The 20,192-nt window shown below is 38.0% G+C and overlaps 1 protein-coding gene across 4 annotated transcripts in view; it reads left to right on the top strand.

Moving 5' to 3' along the window:
- The window catches only part of LOC138736017 (guanine nucleotide-binding protein G(s) subunit alpha), a 327,065-nt gene that overhangs the window by 212,176 nt on the left and 94,697 nt on the right, over nucleotides 1-20,192 (top strand). For all 4 annotated transcript variants that reach the window (XM_069884809.1, XM_069884811.1, XM_069884812.1 and 1 more), the window contains exon 5: nucleotides 18,585-18,682. In XM_069884809.1, coding sequence (XP_069740910.1) covers nucleotides 18,585-18,682 — 98 coding nt within the window. The remainder of the gene's footprint in view (nucleotides 1-18,584; nucleotides 18,683-20,192) is intronic.

Here is a 20,192-nt window from a genome sequence, read left to right as displayed (position 1 = left end):
ACAAATATCCAGTACATCACGGGTATAACTCTCCCCTCCATTGGAAAATCTGCATGGATTGCTGCTTTTGGAGTGCAAGGATCCACGCTAATCCCGGACTTGCTCTGTTCTTTTCACTACCACCATTAGGAGAGAGATAAGACTCAAACTACCAGATTCAAGAACAGTTCCTACCCTTCCACCATCATACTCCTAAACAACAAATTTGTTAAGAAACTCATTTAAGGAGTTTTGCTTTTCACCTTATTTTGTTGAATAGAAATTCAGCTTGCCCCTCAGGAAAATGAAACTCTGGGTTGCATGTAATATCATGTATGTAGTACCCTAACAATAAATCTGAACTTTAAATTTGGTGTGGAGTGAATGGAATGGTGGTGAGATGTTTTGGTTTTGAGACAACAATTAGATCCACTGATAGTGTACTCCATTTCTTGTGTTCATGGCCTGAAGCTCCAAGAATTTATGATTAGCTTTCTACTTTTTTAGTGTTTGTTAATTCCTAGCTCTGTCATTCCAAACATTTATTAATTGATTATTGCATAAATGTATTCACACCTGCTACATCAAGTATTAATGCATGATGCTATTTCCTTTGCTGGTAAATTGTTGCCTCAATTCAGTTTGTTTTTTGGTGATTTATTGAGCAAGCATATACTTTTTTTAAATTAATTTTGATCTGCCTGGCTGTGACTTAATGATGTTTTGATACCTGCTCAATAAATATTAGTTAATTGCCTGCCTAGAGTTGTTATTTGCAATTGTTGTTTTGCCATGTGCATTATGTTATGGTTCCTGTTGTTTCCTGTTGTGATAGGTTGGGAGACAAATAGGTTGTACTCAATTTCACAAGTTTATCCTGTTGATTTTACTTCCTATGTTAGAATAATAGGTCTTGTTTTTCAGTGCTTTATTGTGTCAATATGTTTAGCATTGCACATTTTGACTCCATTCTAGAATGATTTTGTAATGGAAAATGGATTAGATTCTCAGCAATGCTGGCAGGATATAGAAGAGAAAAAAACAGTTAACATTTTAGGTTATCTCTCATCAGGAATTAAACATTTTTAAAGCTACACAATAGGTAAAGCACCAGAAGAGAAAAGTGAATGTCTGAAGAGGCGGAAAATGAAAATTTGAATGCTATTGGTGGAGTTATTCTGTATACAGTTTACCTTTGCTTTCGTCTATGTCCTTTGGACAATGATAAATGATAGGCTTGCATTGTATTGGATGTATGGAAGTACTAAGGATGGAGACAGGTTTTTAAGCAGGTATATTGTGGCAAAATCAAAGGGCTGAGCAGTTAGAGGCTTTGATAAAGGATCTCAAACCAAAGTGTTAACTCGGCCTAATCGAATAAGTCAGAGCTAATACTCGAAGCTCATCAAACCTACATCTCCTCTGAAGGTAGGGAAAGAGTATCCAGAGATTGTGTGGGTGTGTCCATCTGTTAAATTGAGACTCTGTCTATCTTTGGGTAGTTGCAGGTAAGACTTCAAATGGAGTTTTTTTGATGCTCTTGTTCAGTTGCTGTGTTTTACTTCAACTGGTTGAATTGCAGCATCTGACCACTTTTGAAAGTAAACCAGTTTAGCTAGAAAAGCTGAGCTGTATTTCTTTAATTGTTTGCAATTACTGTGGAATGTTGGAACATGATTTTTCTCACTAAAAACTGCAGTCACATGCTAGGTATCAACAAACAAAAAGATAGTTTGGTATTTAAACCATTGGATTAGATACAGTCCAGAGTGCCATGTTTCTCATTCCTTCATTAATATAGCATCCCTATGGCAAATGATAATTGATTGGAATATGAAGTTGGTTTTGAATTCCACAATGCCCATCATCAAAGTCACTGCCAGTCCTACGAGCTCACCTTTGTCCCAAATGTAGCTATTGATTTATTTTTGCACTCTGAGATGGTGTGAGAATGGAACAAACAAGAGCAAGATTCATAGCCCTGCAGGAGAAGAAATTTTGCCTAATTTGGCTCTGCCGTTTAATTCTAGATTTCCCATAAGGGGGATTATTCACTTAGCATTTATCCTCTCCAGTTTCTTCAGAGTTTTATGTGGTTCAATGCGACAATCATCTTGTTCTTCTAAACTCCAGAAGGGATAGGCTCAACGTTTTCTTGGAAAGGATTTTAAAGTTCAAACATACTGCAGAAACTGTTCCCATTTATCCACACTGGTTATTACATTCTTAAAGAGATCTGATAAAATTGTCAGTTTCTTTGATAAAACTATGTCTGTATTCAGTGTTATTGTATTACGATTTTCTGAGGTATTTTCCTAATGACATATATCAGGCTAATTTCTTTTCTTGTGTTTCACTTCATTCAAGTTTTCTCAAGTGTTGGGACCTCAGCAGAATCTAGGGAATTTTGGAAGTTCACAATCAAATTGCTTAATGTCTTTGCAGCCATTTTTAGGACTCTGATACAAACTTTCTGATCCAGAACATTTACAGGTATTTGGCAAACTAGGATTAAAGGCAGTCTTCCTTTTGCCTGTGCATATATTCCACGGTTGTTGGGTTGTATAAGTATTCTAACATGGAGAGATACAGAAAACTCCTTCATAGTCTCACTGTTTTATTTCCTATTATTCCCTCATCCTGTGAGGAGCAAATGTTTACATTTTTTCTCCAATTTTGATGCCCAGCCTGATACAAGGCCCTTCTTGCCCATGCCCACCAAGGCATTCTTTTTGAATACATGTAGAAGTTTTTGATTTTCTAGCTCACTTGCAACTATTTTTTTCCTCTTTGGATTTTTGTTAGTCATCTTTGGGTTTCAAAAATTCAATCCACTAATATTCACATTTCTGTATTTTGAATATGACTCCATCCTTTGCCTTGCTGTTACTCCACTCATTCACTCTCCCGTCTTATGTTTTATCAAAAACTTAAATATCCACTTTCTGTGCCATTTCTGTTCTCCTTCTGCATCGGCTCCCCATCACCTAGTGCATTGCACTTAATGTAGATATCTACAAAGCCCTCGAAGAATTTGACTTGACTGCTGTCAAAAATTTTATTCTGGTGTTGTCTCAGTCATCCCCACTCGACCCTAGCTTGTGACTGATATATGTAATGTTTAATACTGAAAGTTCTAGAAAATGCATATTGGTTCAAATCAATACCCAGAGATTAAATATCTTTTATGGAGAAAAGAAAGCAGTAAGCATGTACTTTTTGTTCTGTTGCTAAAATAAAATTCTTGTCAAAGCTGAAACCATTATTTTCATTATATGTGAATATTAGTGGATTGAATAATTTCACCACATTACTATTGCAGGAAATGGTTGTTCACTGTTAACCATATAACTAAGTATAGCAGATGAGTAATAAATGTTAATATTGTCAGAATTGTTTTGATCTCTTGATTTAATGGTTAAAAAGAGTTGAATTTCTTTAGAAATATTCCACTCACAGTTCCTCTACAGCTTTCAGGCAGAATACATGAGGAAATGATTGAGAGCAGATGTTAAACAAGTTTGTGGTCTATGTATGTCATCTATGTGGTATGGGAACATCTGGCAAATGAGCAAACAAGGTGGTTTGAAATCTGTTGTATTTTGTAGATAAAATGGGATTCTCTGTTTATATTTACTGCATATGTATTTCACATACCTCAAATTGGCTTAACTGAGTTATTCGTTTGTGAAAAAGGGAGCAATTGATGAGTATCTTGCTTTTATGTGCAATGAGGTTGGCTATCAACTGGAATTAAATAAAGGCACTGTAAAGATTGCAATTGTTTAGTATTGATGAGAATTGTGTAAATAAAATACATCTTTTATGATTTACAAGAAGTTGCACACTCTAGGTATTTTTTTATAATGCAGGGAAGCTGCATTAAATGAAGTATTTAATCATAGAAAAGACAAAGTACAGAAATCGGTAAAATTAAGATGAGCTATCTCCTAGTTTTTCTCTGTATTTAATCTTCTGTTTTTTCTTCATGACTCTTGAATAATCTGCTGCCTGCCTTCATTTATTAATTCCAGGAACTTTAGGAACTTCCAAATTACAGCTGACTCTGCCAAACGTGTCTCCTTCTGGTATCCTAATGAATTTAACTTTAGCACTTCTCCAGACCTAAAATTAATCTACTGTCTTTTAACCAATCATAATATTTTAAAAATCAGTAGATTCTGTTTGTAATCTTGCTTGCTGTGAAATGAAGTCATAATCCCTATTTCCCTGAAACATGTATTTTACTCTACCTGTAATTAAACAAAAGAAATTTACAAAAATCTGGAAAATCCCCCCCCCCCCCGAAAAATTCTAATTTACAAATTCTCTGACAAGTGTGTTGCAAGATGCCCCACTAAATAACTTTTGAAACTCCAAGTAGCCTCTATTTCTTCAAAGACCTCCGAAATTATATATGTACAGCCGATATAATTTCCCTTTTCCACTGGCACCCTGACCCAGGAATTAACTGGGATAGGGTGCCAGTGGAAAAGGAACACTGTCTGAATGCCTGCATCAAATGATGTCACTTCACACTGGGGATTAACCGGCTTTATCCCTACTCATATTCCCAGCGTTTGCTGACGCGAGCGTGCTGATAAAACGAATCGAAAAGGGACAGCAGAAAGTCATTTGTTTCCAGTTTAAGGTAGAACACTCTGATCCCCGGGGATGAATTGTGTTCAGTAGAAAAGCAAATAGTGCTTCAGAGTGGAAACAGCACAAAGGACTTCCTACCCGGGACACTGCACAGCCAATTTATTGGGATGCCAGTGGAAGAGGGGCTTGTGTTAGATGCCCTTGATGAATTTATTTCTTCAAGTGATCAGAAAATTAAATCTATAATAAGTTGCATGTTTGCATCTGGTCAAAAGCATATCCATAGGCTTCTTTATGAAATGTTGTTGATGAATGTGTGTATTAATTTACATAAAGAAAATTTTGAATATCTTTCTCTGAATGATGCCATATATTTTATGTCCATCTGAGTAGGAGGCATTTGAGGCATTGCATGATATTTTGGCAAAAAATATTAATCCCTTGGATTGCTTTTAAGTTTGACTCTGAAATGATTGTGTCTATTGACTAAATCTTCCATTTATAGTTTTCTCCTACTCCTCCGAATGTCATAAATGATGGATATCAATTTCAGGACGTTATTGTATAAACATCAGCAGTTGAACTCGGGCCTATTTTGGTTTTGTATATCCAGAGAAAAGTTAGATTCATTACTGTTCAATTCTCCGACAACTTTTTTCATAAATGTCGTAAGACCAATTGTTTCTTCTTGAGCTAACCTTGAGAACCAAAAATAATATCAAATATTTTTCATTTTCCTAACAAAGTTCCTTAATGTTATTCCTTTATTACCTCCACCAATTGTAGTCATTCAGAGACATCAAAAATGGCCAATACTTGCTTAGTGAGAAATTTGAGCAAACTGCTGGTATCTGAAACACTTCATAAAAGCAGGGTGCAGTGCTAGTTTTTTTAGGTGCCGGAGCTCACCAAAAATGGCAACAAGGAGGTCTCTCAAGACCTGGCCTTATTGGCTGCCATGCTGTATTTGACGTTGTCTTATTGAGAACATTATATAATTTAATAATATGACAAAATATTGCACAGTTGCACTCACTAATTATCATTGTCGTGTACATACAGAGCTGCAAATTGTTTATAAGACTAGAAAGAAACTGTAAATAATTAATGAAGACAATTTTGTTGTTGCTTGTTAAGATAATTTTGTAGCATCTGGCATGGCAGCGTTACAGAATCAAGAGACACCCACATAGTGCGAGGGTGAACCAGTAACTGATTTTATTGTTTGAATTTCTGGTGGTGCACCACCCAGAAGTGATGTCCCCTGGGCAACATTTGTCGTTAACTGCGGGCTTCTCCTCAGGAGTAAAGGGGGACACACATTTTGAGTCGGATGACTGGGGTGGCGATTCAGCCCGCCTAACCGTGCAGTTGCTTGGCCCTCTACAATTTCTTCAAACTTACCCTTTTCAATGGCCTCTTGAGCTTCTAGAGTTTTCATTCAGTCCATGCAGTGATCTGATGCTCTGTTGGATCAATTTGTCTGCATAAACAATCTTTGTGGTATTTCTGTAAACACTCCGACAGTTATCCAAGTTCACGCAATGTGTCATACATTGGAGCTAAGTCCAATAGAAACTGTTCTGAAGACGAGTCTTTTCAACAGACATTCTGTCTCTCCCAGATCTTGTTTCATCGTTCATCATTGCTTTTTCAAACTGAAAAGACAGTGCTTTATAATTTTGCCGCACTGCTGAAACTGTTCGAAATGAGCCAGCTACCCACCTGGTGCCCAGAACACAGTCTATTTTGCAAACGTGTTACTCTATTTGAGAGGGAAATTCAGACAGTTCCTTTTGATTTTTGAGGCGATCTACTGTAAACAGTGTACAATTTCTCCATTAATGATTGAAAATGATTAATTCCATGAACTCCTCTCACCCAATCACCTAGTGCAGGTTCTAATCTGTGATTACGGAAGTGCTAAATGATCACATCAGGGTAATAATGTTCCTTGAGAATTGTATCAACACCAGGTCGGACACCAAGCATCATTGGTAAATGCTCCAAGGTTCTGTTTCAACCCCATAGATATTCAGACAGTTCAATAAATGCTTCGCAATAGTTGCACCTTTCTGATCAGGGAGTTCAGTTCGATCTAAAAACATAAAACAGAGATCACTTTCGCATTTCAAATGAACTATTAGGCGGCCTTAATGCTCAGGCTGGTTGATTCATCAATGAGAACAGAAAATTTGCAATTTTTCTGCTTGATATACTGGCAAATTAATATTTTTCATATTAATATCGATGTGATTAATGATCCCTGTAGCACTAGTGCGGGAATGCAGTCCAATTTCCAACGTCAATACCATTTTTGTTTTGAAGTTCCAGTAAGTCAAAGTGATCAGAGTATGGTCTGTCATTCTGAGCCAAATAATATGCAGAACAAAACATTAATAAACAAGTTGCTTTTAGGTGTGAAGCATTCATGGTGTCACATAATTTTCCAGGATCATCTTCACTATCTCTATTTTCAACACGTAGAGCAGCAGTGTAAGCTTTTGATAGTTCATGATCAAAACTTTTTTTCTGAGACTTCAAGCGAATACTTCGATCGACTCCATAATAGGATACCTGGTACACCTGCCATTCATTTGACACCCTCAGACCCTGAGAAGTGAAAAGTGTCAGATTGCTTATGTTTGCACATACTTAACACCCAAGTTTATCATCCTTTAAATCTAAGCAGGGATGTTTCCTTCTTTTCCTTCCACATTTCTTCAGTCCAAACACCTGAACAGGGATATACTTGACTTCGAAGCACCTTTACTTTCAGAACTGCATTTGGACCTGGCTAGAAAATTTGAACTGGAGGCAAGCGAAACACAGCTTTTGTCACTTACTGTTATCACAATCAGTCTCTTGTACATTATTCTTGTTACACTCCTCAGCTTGTTTACGAAAGAATAAAGTTAGCATTGTCTCTCTCTTCATCTAACCCTTGGTCTCCTTTCCTCCATTTCCCTACCCTTTCCTGGCCCTCTCCCGTCACTTATTAGCTTCTTTCTCTTTTACTCTCCCACCTGTATCCACCTCTTGTTTGTGTCCCTCCCCTTCCCCCTTCCTCTCGTCTCTCCCAGATTCCTGAAACTGGTTAGCCGTTACTTCCTATGGATGCTGCATGACCTACTGAGTTTCTTCAGCACTTTTGCCTTCTCGTCCTCAGCATTTGCAGATTTTCTTGGTTTCATGTCATCTTACCAAATCTGACTCAAGAGAACAACCATGTGGGTAACTTTTACATTTCCTCCAAATTTTACCAAATGGTCACTTCCTTGGATCATAAACACCAGATTGGAACAGAATAAGAAAATACCGGGAGGGCTACCCATCATAAGCATAGAATCTGTATTCAAACAGCACCAAGTGTTCTTCCCTTTCTCACCCCCACCCCCACCCCCAACCAGCACCAGACTAATTAGTCTTACAAAAGTCTTCCTCATGGCCAAATATGTGGAGACTGGTGTTTGAATCTGAACAATCCCACTGAAACTCAAGCAAAACCCTGACAGTCACATTCAAAGAACCGTGGCTGACGGACAAACATAGTAGACTCTTGTAATCTATCCAAGTATGACCCATTACTTAGACAGGACAGACCCAGAGGAGTTAGTACAGTGATATGAAGATCAGAGGGATTATCTATGTCCCACCCGTCCTACCTCATCCACGAATCATATTCAATAAACTAAAAGCAAGATATTCTATTTTCAATTTGACTTGAATTATTTTTCCCTAAAAATAAGTTTTTTTTAAAAAGAAATTACCAGCAGTGTAGTGTCCGGCCTGCAGCACTCACCACTGGATCCAGGGAGCATCGCCATCTTCTTTTAATCAACTCTGTAGTCTAACTTCTTCCACCTGGTTTTTACCTTTTGCTCTTGGCATCTTGCACCAAGAATGGGGACACTGTCAACCTCATTCCACCACAACCCTCATAGACCGCCTTCAACTCTGGGTGGATCCTACCGGGATACCGGTGAATAACTCGAGCACAAATCTGATTTGTGCGAGCGTGCTGATACAGCACAAAGTGAAAAATCCACCTAATTGTTCTTTTTCTGTTGCGTCGTAGTAGCATGAATAAGATGAACCCTTCCTTGATATGATTGACTGCTCTGACACCTAATCAGCAGCCGGCTCTTCTCTCAGCCTGTCACCTCCTCACGGTAGGGACAACTCATCATAGTGAAGCCGGTTGTTGTGGCAGCTTCATCTCTCAATGTGATGAAGCCTCCAGCTATTGAGGGCTTCATTCCCATGCCAAAGCCCAATAAGGAAGGGTTTCACTTATTTATTTTGCCTTTTTAAGGTGCTGAACTGGCGCTCCAGTGAGCTCCATCTGGCAGCACTGCACCCCTGCATAAAAGTACAGCTGCACATGTGTTTGCTCCAATCCCATGAGACCTAATTTTATTCATTAACTTTTTTTTGTGTATGCACAAATTCCACTAGTTTATTCTTATTAATTACCCCACTGGTTTACAAAAATGTGATCAGATTTGTCAATATACTTTTCATTAAATGTTGATCCTTTCCTTAATGATTTACTAAGTGTCTTGTTATCAGTTCCAATTGGGTTTATTGTTTGCCTTACCTATGTCAGATTAACATTTTTTTCTGGTTCATCCTTAAAATGCAAAGTTGCATGTACAATCTTCCAATACCTGGGTGACATTGTAAAATAAAGCCTGAAATGTAGGTTTGTATCTATCTTCACTAACTGCAATAATGTCTTTGTTATGGTTCTCTCTCCTCAGACTGATTGAATTGGGAATATTTGATATATTAAGGGAAGTAATGCATGGACATTTTGCTCCACACTTCTACATCCTAGAGCAGTGATTCTCAACCTTTTTCTTTCCACTCACGTACCACTTTAAGTAATCTCTATGCCATCGGTGCTCTGTGATTAGTAAGGGATTGCTTAAAGTGGTATATGAGTGGAAAGAAAAAGGTTGAGAATCATTGCTTTAGACCCAATTGTACTGAAATATTTTGCTTGAAAAATGTTCATGATTCTGAAACCGTGCACCTCATGAATCAGTTAGGTACAATTAAAACTGTGGATTTCAGGCATTTTTGTTCAGATGTTTTCTTTGAATCCCAGTCCCAATGCCTAGTATCCACAAGCCAGTCTCCAGCAGCCCACGGTCTAGTGTGAGGCCCTCGCTGATCCACTCTCTGATCTTCCCTTTCTGGTACTCTCCTGGCATTCTCTTTCTCAGAAGCGTGGTGTTCTCCCTTTCTGTTCCCTGTGCCAGTCTGCAGTTACTCCGGAGCCTTCACCCCTTGTCTGGTGCCAAGCATGGGTGTTACTATCTTTGGCATGGTCCTTGCATTCTCTGATGTTTTAAAAATAAGCTCAACCATTACTGTTCTACAGGCCACTTAAAACCTGTACAGAGCTGTTAATCATAAGGGAGATCTCCTTCCTCGTGGGCCATATCAGCAATACCACTGCCGTTACACTAGCTGAACCAATACGACCATTTTTTTTTTTCATTAAGTCTGAAAGTAAATGGAGAATAGAGTTGGAACTCTTCAGATAAAGGGAAGCATAAACAAAATAAAATTTAACCGTATACACGATGTATAACCTAAGTTAAAAGATGTCGTAACAGAAGCACTTTTTAAAATAAATACAGGTATTGAAGTGAATAAATCATGGGTGTAAATTCAGTTTAAAAGGTCTGATACCCTTTAATGAGACTTGAATGCAAGACAGTCAGATATATCTCTCAATCCTATTTTAGTAACACAAAATTGTAGGTAATTCAGCTTCCTCAATAAAGTTGAAAATCAATAATGAGGGCCTATATCAGAATCAGGAATTACTGTCATGACCAAGTCATGAAATTTGGTGGATGCACCAGCATCATAGTGCAAATGTACATATTATAGCCATCTTAGGTCATTTATTATTTTATATTTTTATAGCAGTGCACAAAAAAGTAAGGCAGTGTCTTTGGTTCATTGATTATTCAGGAATCTGATGGCAGCGGGGGAAGAAGCTGTCCTTATGCTGCAGAGGGCTCATCTTTAGGCTTCTGTACCCTTTTCCTGATGGTAGCAGAGTGAAGAGGGTATGGCCTGGGTGGTGGGGATCTTTGAGGATAGAGGCTGCTTTGTAAGACATTGCCTCATCTAGATGTCCTCGTTGGAGTGAAGTCTGGTGCCTGTGATGTTGCAGGCTGAGTTAACCACCCTCTTGAGTTTATTTTTGTGAGAGTTGGTGCCTCCACACCAGGCAATGATGCTACCTGCCAGAATACTCTCCACGGCACACCTGTAGAAGTTTACAAGAGTCTTCGGTGAGATACTGAATCTCCTCAGACACCTCACAAAGTATAGCCGCTGGTGAGCCTTCTTTGTGTTTGCATCAACATGGAGGCTCCAGGACAGATCCTTGGAAATGTTGACACAGGAATTTGAAGTTCTTGACCCTCTCCACTACTGAGCCTTCGATAAAGACTGAGTTGTATTCCCCTGACATCCTCTTGAAATTTACAATCATCTCATTGGTTTTGGTGATGTTGAGTGCAAGGTTGTTGTCGTTACACTGTTCAACGAGCTGATCTATCTCCCTCCTATTTGCTTTCTCATTGCTGTTTGTGATTCTGCCGACAACTATGGTGTCATCGGCAAATTTGAAGATAGCATTGGAATTGTGCTTGGCCACAGGCATGAGTGTATAATGAGTAGAGCAGTGGGGTATGCTTGGGGTGTCCCTGTGTTGATGATCAGTGAAGAGGAGACATTATTTCCAATTTGTTCTGACTGTGGAGAGAGCACGATCTTTAAAGAGAGCTGTATAGAAAAGTAGGTAGTTTCCCTTTAAAGTTATAGAAGGAACAGAGGTGGATTTGAAATATCCAGAAATTGTGTACAAGATCATGGTATTGACTGTGAACTGGCTCGATGCATAAATAGAGAAGTTAGAGAAACAACAATGAAAGAAGAATATTAGTGAGAAATTCTATTTCATTTTGAAAAATATTCATACCAGAATGTGTAAATTTCCTGAATATACAGGATGATGCTTTAGTGATGATACATTTGAGAATCAACAAGGCAACAAGATAATGTTGTACAGTAGAACTCCATTTATCTGAAATGGTTGGGACTGGGCCTATGTCGTATAATTTTTTGAATAATTGGTCGTTTTTTAAAAATCATTCAGTAGCAACAGCAAATCACTTGTATCGATGTTTAAACAACAACAAACAACAAGGGAAGGCTTTTTAAGCATTAAAGTAATGTTTAGTTTTCACCAAAAAAAAAGCTGGCCGCTGATCACTAAGACCTCCCAACTGTCGCTGCCGATCCCAACGCATTCCCACCGCTGCTGCTGATCCTGGCTTCCTGGGCCAGTGGAACACTCACTGGTGAGTCGGTGGTCTCCTGTCTCCCCGGCCACCGGAGCTCCCAAAGCCTGAGTCCTGACTCCGAACAACGGGGAGAGGGAGTTACCTGAAACGAGGGCAATCATCTTTATAATTTCATGTCAAGTAATTTTTTTTCCAATCTGTGATGTCAGTTCAGCTCTTAAAAAGTTTTGGATAAATGAGAATTTTTGATTTGTTTCGGATATCTTCATTTATCCAAAAATTTTTAAAAGTAATTCAGACAAATGGGGATTTCAAAGAATCCGATTTAGGATCATTGGAGTTGTACTGTACTTGGTAATGAATAGTATATTAGATTTACTTAGCAATCTAAAATTCCTTGAATGATTGCATCAATCTTAATACATTTGAGCTTAATTTTAAGTGTTTGAAATAAATGGAAGATGTGGCTTCTTTAATGACCAGCTTTGGATCTGCATCTAATTCATTTTAGATATTTATTGAAAACATTTCAAATAGAAGAAACATGTATTCAAGATTCCAAATGATACAGAAAATCAGCCAGTGTGTCATTTTAATCGTAAACTTGCAATGACATTATTATAAGACTATTAAAAGTGTGACAAATGTATTTAGATGTAGACAAGTAGGAGCTGTCCACTTTGGACCTAAAGTGGATAGGTTAAAATATTTTTTGAATGTTGAAAAGTTGGAATCAATAGAGGAACTATACACTATTAAAATGTGATGGACGGATGCAGAAAATAACCAGAACGGCTAATAGATTGCTGAGCTTTGTATCTTGAGGAAGAGAGTACACAGAGAAACTTGAAATGCTTAATATAAGAAAGCTTTGGTTAGACCACAACCTGGGAACAAGAAGAGTATATTGACCTTAGAATACCGGTCGCACGGCCGCCACCTCTCTTCCCCCACTTACTGGATTTTGGAGCTTTCTGGATTTTAGAAGTCTGGATAATGGATTGTGTACCTGTATATTGACCTTCGAGTATAAAATTATTGACTCAAAAGGTGGAGGAGGCTGGGATTCAGTTTACTAAAATAGGAAATCTGGAACTTTTCTACTTCAGGCTCAAAAATAATGTCTTACAGAAAGCCATCTAATAATTGACCAAGTCAATTTCCTGCAATTCTGATCGTGTTGACCAATTATGTTTATTTGTTGCCTTAATAAGAACCCAATTATAATTCAATACAATTAAGGCATTAATATTTTTTTAAAGCTGCTTTCATCACTTAAAACGTTAAAGATAATTCCATTTACCATTCAATTTGGTCTGAATGACTAGTTGTGAAGGTATTGGGTTAAAGGGCAAAATGAGGACATCTTGGGAGATTTCTTTTATTTAAAAAAACACAAAAGGAGAGAACATAAGGCAGAGAAGGTATAGATTTTGAAAAATAAGTTCTGGTGAGAGTTATATGGCTCCTAGAAATATCTCATTAACATATCTGTTCTTTGATAAGTCTTTATGGCCAATGTAAGGTTGTGTTCTGGCTTGGGTATATTTCTGAATTTGTTCAAGTCTGTCCAATTTGACATATTTGGTCTGCACGGGTCATTGATTCCACCTTGCTGAAGAAGGTTCTGGGTGGTTGGTAGTTGGAAGCCTTTATATGCTGGAGAACTGGAACCAAAGTGCTTGAGGAAAGGAACCCCCCCCCCCCCCCCCCCCCCCGTGATGAAGGAAGGGCTCAAGCCTGAAGTGTCAACTGTCCTATTGCTTTACATGGATGCGCTAAGACTTGCTGAATTCCACCAGCACTTTGTGTTCTGTGGTAAAGTCAAGAAGGTCTAGTTTGAGTTTAATGTCACATGTATCAGGGATGTGGTGAGAGAGATTGTTTTGATCTCATACATAATGAGTAAGACACAGTAGATGTGCAGAATGATAGAGAAAAGTCAGCTGATCAGGAGCAAAGGCAGCATAATTTTATTTTGGAATTCATTCAGGGGTATGGTAATGGCAGGAAAGAAACTCTTTCAATCTTGTGCTGTGTGATCTCATCCTTTATAATTGGGGAGTTGATAGTAGCTTTTCCAAGGCTGTAGGAGTCCTAGATGGAGTCAGTGAAAGGGAGAGATGGATGTGTGATGCCCTGAGCCTCTTTCATGTGATCCAAAACTAACTGGGCTCATTGGATTGAGCCACTGGTAATGGTAATCTCTGGCTCAAAGAAGAGTAAAGAAAGAGTGTGCTCTCATTCTCTTCAAGAGCAGTTGAAAGGCAGCAAACAATTAGAGAAAAGAAGTGCCAAGTCCTAAGGCAGGACCTTTTGGAACCTGCATGTGCATCATCAGCCTCCGAACCGGAGAGGAAACAAGTTATTCTCAATGTGGTGGAAGCACAAAGTGGGAATGAAGGTTCTATTCAGGAAATGAAAGACAGTTATGTTTTTCAGCTATTTTGATCACTTTATCTAACATCAGCTTCCAAGTAACAAGATGTACTTGATCCACATTTCCAGCTTAGAAATATGGGAAGTTCATAAATTCTTGATTGTTGGTCCAGAAAACACTGTTCCCATGGCCATATTTGTAAATTAAAAAAAATGTCATGTGCATTCAGCACAACAATGGGCCAAAGGGTCTGTACAATACTGTAGATTTCTATGTACTGGAATTGGAGCTGAGTCCAATCCTGTCTTTAGATAGCTTTTGCATTCATTCTTTCCATTGGGATTTGTAACTGGGTATGCAACCCAGCAATGCAAACCAGGTAGACTGTACTTGCATTAACCTAACAATTTGCAATTTTTACCATTTTAAAATGCGAGGGCTGCCTCTTGGGTGTTGTATACCTTGCACATTGCAGTTGGACAAGTGTCTTTTTCCTCACCTGTATTAAATATTTTTAATTGTGTGTATTTGTTGTCAAAAAAGGGGGTAGCATTCTTCTCTGTAATTAGAGTGTGAACTTTAAATCCCATTACAAAGGCAAATTTAATCAATGTACATGTGGAATCTGGAGGGGACTTTGTATACTTCGGAGATGAGATGATAGATCAAGATTAGACCATGCTTTTTGGTGGATAGAATGACTGCCTGCCACTTTTAATGGAACAAAGGTGATTTCCTGATGTCCCGACCAATATTTATCACTCATTGAGCATCACTAGAATTAATTGATCATTATCACATTGTTGGAAGGCGTGTGCTGTGTGGAAATTTGACAGTTGTTTCTTATGACAGTGACTGTTATAACCTGAAATTGTGAAAAATACTATGTAACAACAAACTATTCTATTTGTCATCGTATTTTAAATTTTTCAATGAAAACTCTTGAAGTCTGATCATTTGGGTAGTTCTGGTTGATCTAGTTATGAATGACACTTCTATAGCACAGTGTATTCTTCAGATATTAAAAAAAAAACTATTCTAAAAGAGATTATTTAGCTCATGCCATCTGTCTGGGAGCAATCCAATGAGATCCTTTCTCCTCAGATCTGCAATTTATTTTCTCACATATGTTCATCAATTTCCTTTGGACTATTTGGCATTTAATGACACCCATGAGTAATTTATAGCTGTTAATGAACCTGCCAGCAGTGAGGTGTGGGAGGAAACACTTGTGGCCATGAAGATCAACCACACCTGAAAGTCAGATCATCAGACTGTGCTGAGGAGGGAGGACTGAGTGATGAAACCTATTCAGTGATGATTCAGGGATAGAGATGACATTCTACATGACTGCTTCAAGTTGGTAGACTCAGGCATTCAGCAAACAGTTTGATAAATACACAGGTATTATGAACACCTTTTTTGGGAAGTCTGTAGAAGACAGTGTGACCAAGAAGATGAAAGATATTCCCCAATTAGAAACATGAGCAAACTTCAGGATCTAGGCTTTAGTGCCCCCCTCTGCATCTGGATCCTTGACTTTGTGGTCTTATAGGCCACAATCAATGAAGATGGGTACCGGTGTCAGCACTCCTCAAGGAAGTGCACTCGGTCTCCTAATATACTTCCTCTGCCACCATGACTGTGCAGCTAAATATTGTTCGAACTCCATCTTCAATTTTGTCGATGACACCACAATAGTGGGCCGGGTATCAAATAACGAAGTGATATACAGGAAAGACTAGAAGTCTAGTGGAATGATGCCATCTTTCTCAACATCAGAAAGAAGAAGATGACCATTGACTATGGGGGAGAGGGAAAGAGTGCACACCTCTGTCCAAATTATTGATGTGAAGTCAAAGAAGTTGATATATTCAAGTTCTGAGGAATAAACATACCCTTTGACCTGACTTGACTAGCAAAAAAGTGCACCAATGCCTCTACTTTCTTAAAAGACCAAGAAAATCTGGCATGCCCCACCCCCACCACACTGTCCCTCAACAACTTCTACAGGTGTTGAAAGTATATTTAATGATTGCATCACAGCATGGTTTGGGAACTGAGAGGAAGTTGCTTGAAATAGTAAATAGAGCTGAGAACAAAGTAAAGCTTTCTGTCCTCTCCCTACATCTACATTTCCTGCTGTTGGAAAAGACAGCCAACGTACTGAAGAACCCATCGTACCTTGGGCACACACTCTTCTCCCTCCTCCCAGCAAGTTTAAAGAGAATTTCTTTCCTGCAGCCAGTAAGGAATTGATTTGAATGAAAATAATCTGAACCAAAAGTACACATTAACATTGTCCATTCTGCTTACCAGAGATGAAAATGATAGCCTTGTTTATCTTCCCCACAGTCATTCTAAATTTCCCAGAAATGCAAAGTCCTTAAACATTCTTTATTTTGCCTTTTTTCTGCTCTACCTTGCTGCCATTGTAACAAAACCAAAATGCTGAAAGACCTCAATGAGTCAGGCAGTTCCAAGGAGAAGGAAACAATCAGTGCCTCAGCTCATGGATCCTTCATCAGAGCTGGCAGAAAGAAACTAATTGTGAAATATTAGTTATGAGGTGCAGATCAAAATAGGAACAGTAACAATCACTTCAAATGTTGACAATAAATTTAAATATTCAGTAGAAGAGAAAGGGGAGGGGGAAAGCAGATTACTTGAATCATTAAATTTGGTTTTATTCTGAGGACTGTAGCATGCCAAGAAAGAAGAGGCAAAGTTCCAATATATCCCAATGTAAGCTCGGAGAGGCCAAAGAGGAATAGGGTAAAGTAACAACTGACTTGAAGCCAAGGTACACCATTGCAGCCTGGACAGAATGTTCTGCAAATTTGTCACCCATTCTATGGTTAATTCTTCTTGTATTGAGGAAGGTATTGAGTGAGCATCAGATGCATGTAATAGATTTCAGATTGCCTTTCAGAATAATTTCCACACCAATTCAAAATCAAATTGCATTTTGAACAGCAACATTTTCTCCTTTAAAATACTAAAACGTGCAGGTCCGTTGGCATCAGTAAAGGGAATTAAGGCGACTTTTCAGATAAGTTAGCATGTGTGGCTGAAGGCTAACTCATTGGTGCACAAACTGACTATAAATATGTCTCCTATACTATTCCTGCAAAACTTGAATAATTGTCTCAGAGAAGATTGAGAGGGTCCAATCTCTTGCTAATTCTGCTTTTAGAAATTTTTATTCTGGTTTCTTGATTCAGCTTCTGAGGTCACACAATTTGTTTGGGATATCCCTGGAGGAATCGAGACCAAAACTGACTAAAATTTTAAACTGGAAGGAAGTTGAGGGGTACGGAGAGCATAGAACAGTGAATTAGAGATCAGATGAGATCGGCCCTGATCTCAGTGAACACCAGCGAAGCGAAAGCTTGAGAAGTGAATTAACTGCTTCAATGCCTGTTTCTGTTGCTCTTGTGAATCTAGGGGAACACCCTAGAAGTTTCTATAGAAAGGATCCCTATGAGTTTCCACGCTAATGGTAATTTTGATATTAAGATATTTAATGTTATGCCATTTACAAATTTACTGGATTGTTAAGAAATTTGCAGGATGAAAATGGGAATTGATGCAGAGAGGGACACCAAATACTTTTAAGTTCAGACCTCACTGGTTTGGAAGCTAAAGTCAACCAAGGTAATAAGACAAACTTAATAGCATGAGTTGGAGGAGTGAAAAACAAGTTTCCATTGTTTTAGTACAAGTTTAACTGGTTTTATGAAATAATGGCTTTGAAAAATAGATCCAAATTATTTCTACAAATCCAGGACTAAAAAAACTAAAAATGATTTCAAGCAAGATAAACTATCAAACTCTAAATGCAAATCAGTTTTTTTCTTTTAAATAAATTATTGATTTGAATGAAAATAATCTGAACCAAAAGTATGCATTAACATTCACTTGTTTAAAATGTTAGTGGATGCTCACTGATTAAGATGATCAGTTTCTGCTTTTACCCCAATCTCCATAGAAGTGTTGTAATGATTCATAAACTCTCTCTGTGGAAACCTCTCAGACCTGCTGATGATTTCCAATCATTGCTTTTGTTTCAGGTTCTCCACAATTGCTATTTTGGCTCTTCTGTTTTCAACACGTGCTCTATTTTGATCAGTCTTACTCCATTGTGTGTCAACATTCACCATGTGATAATGTTCCCTCTGCTTTGTTCCAGAATTTGAATACAGTATTCCTTTAATTCTGCTTTTATCTGCTACTAAAATTTAATTTAAAATTCTAGATGTTAACAAACTTTGAATGTTTTGTTTTAGGAGTTCTATGAACATACAACCATCCTCTGGCAGGATGAAGGCGTGAAAGCATGCTACGAAAGGTCAAATGAGTATCAACTTATTGACTGTGCACACTAGTAAGTACCCTTGTTAGTTCTCTTGACAAGTTCACTGGCTAAGAACAATAATATTTTTAGATATATAAATTGGAACAAGATCATTGTTGCTTAATGTTATTGAAGTTTTTTGTATTATTTTGTTGCTATTAATTTTCAAACTAAAACATACTTTTAATTGAAAATAAATAACTTGTCATATGAGAGACAAAATAAGTCAAGGAAATGCTTCCTATTTAAAATATCATACAAAGTTTGAAGCATTTTGCAAACACTCTTACTTTTGAATTATATTTTTTGTGAATAATGGTTGGGGGTAACTTAATCCCCTCTTACATCTTTGCAATGATTTTTTTAAAATCAGTTCAAGTTGCAAATTGGATCACAGTATGAAAGCAATCACCCAGGTCAAAGTTATACATCACAGAAACACAACAAAATTCTGCACATGCTAGAAATCTGAAATAAACTAAAATGTCATGTGGATCTTAATGAAATTGAGGCTGTGGAGGGGAAAGTCTCCAGAAATATTGACTGAAAACCATAGGCTGATGTTATTGGTCGAAGCACATAGTTCAGGAGTGATCCACAGAATGTGTACGGTTTTGGGCACCTTGTTTGAGAGAAGACATGCTGGCATTGGAGAGGATTCGGTGAAGATTTCTTTGAATGATACCAGGAATGAAAGGGTTAGCATATGAGGGACGTTTGTCAGCTCTTGAACTGTACTCGTTAGAGTACAGAATTCTGAAGGGGGTTCCCATGAGACATTTTGAATGCTGAAAGGTCTGGACACAACTTCAGAATAAAAGATGTCAATTTAAAACAGATGCTAAAAAATTTCTTTAGTTAGTAGTCATAAGTCTATGGAACTTGTTGCGAGGTCATTGGGTGTATTTGAGGCATAGATTAATAGGTATTTGATTATTCAGGACATCAAGGGTTACGGGAATTGGACCGAGGAGTGGGAGGATAGATCAGCTCATGATAGAATGATGGAGCAAACTTGATAGGCCTGCTCCTATATCTTGTGATGTAATGTTCCACCATTGCAAGGTATAGGTTAGTGCAGCATTCTTATCAGTGGGTTTGATCATTATGTTGGGATTGATCTTTAGAGAGCAAAAATGTTGCAAGTTCAAATGGTGTAGATTAAAGGAGCAGAAAGTGAATGTCTGTACAAGTTTGGAAAAGATGAGAGAGAGAGAGGAGGTCTAAGAGAAAATTCCTGGGTAAATTATGAATTCAATTAAGTGATATTTGAGTGGGTGGTGGGGTGTAGGGGTGATTTTTATATATATATATATATATATATAAAAAAAAAGATGCACAGTCTAGTTTGAAAGCTTCAGGCCAAGAAATGAGTGGGGAGAAAGCGGAAGAGCTCATGTTATGTTGGGCTCCGATTGAAGTGAGATAAAGTTCAATGGAAATGTATGATGCCTCTGCCAAGGTTCGATTCCTTGGGATCAGAGGGGCCAATATTCAGAAAGTATAAAATCCAAGTATAGAATCCCCCTCATCTTCACCC

This window comes from Narcine bancroftii, chromosome 6 (genome assembly GCF_036971445.1).
Source record: "Narcine bancroftii isolate sNarBan1 chromosome 6, sNarBan1.hap1, whole genome shotgun sequence".
Taxonomy (NCBI): domain Eukaryota; kingdom Metazoa; phylum Chordata; class Chondrichthyes; order Torpediniformes; family Narcinidae; genus Narcine; species Narcine bancroftii.
The sequence above is the reverse complement of the archived record's forward strand: the minus strand, read 5'-3'. Positions and strand labels throughout refer to the sequence as shown.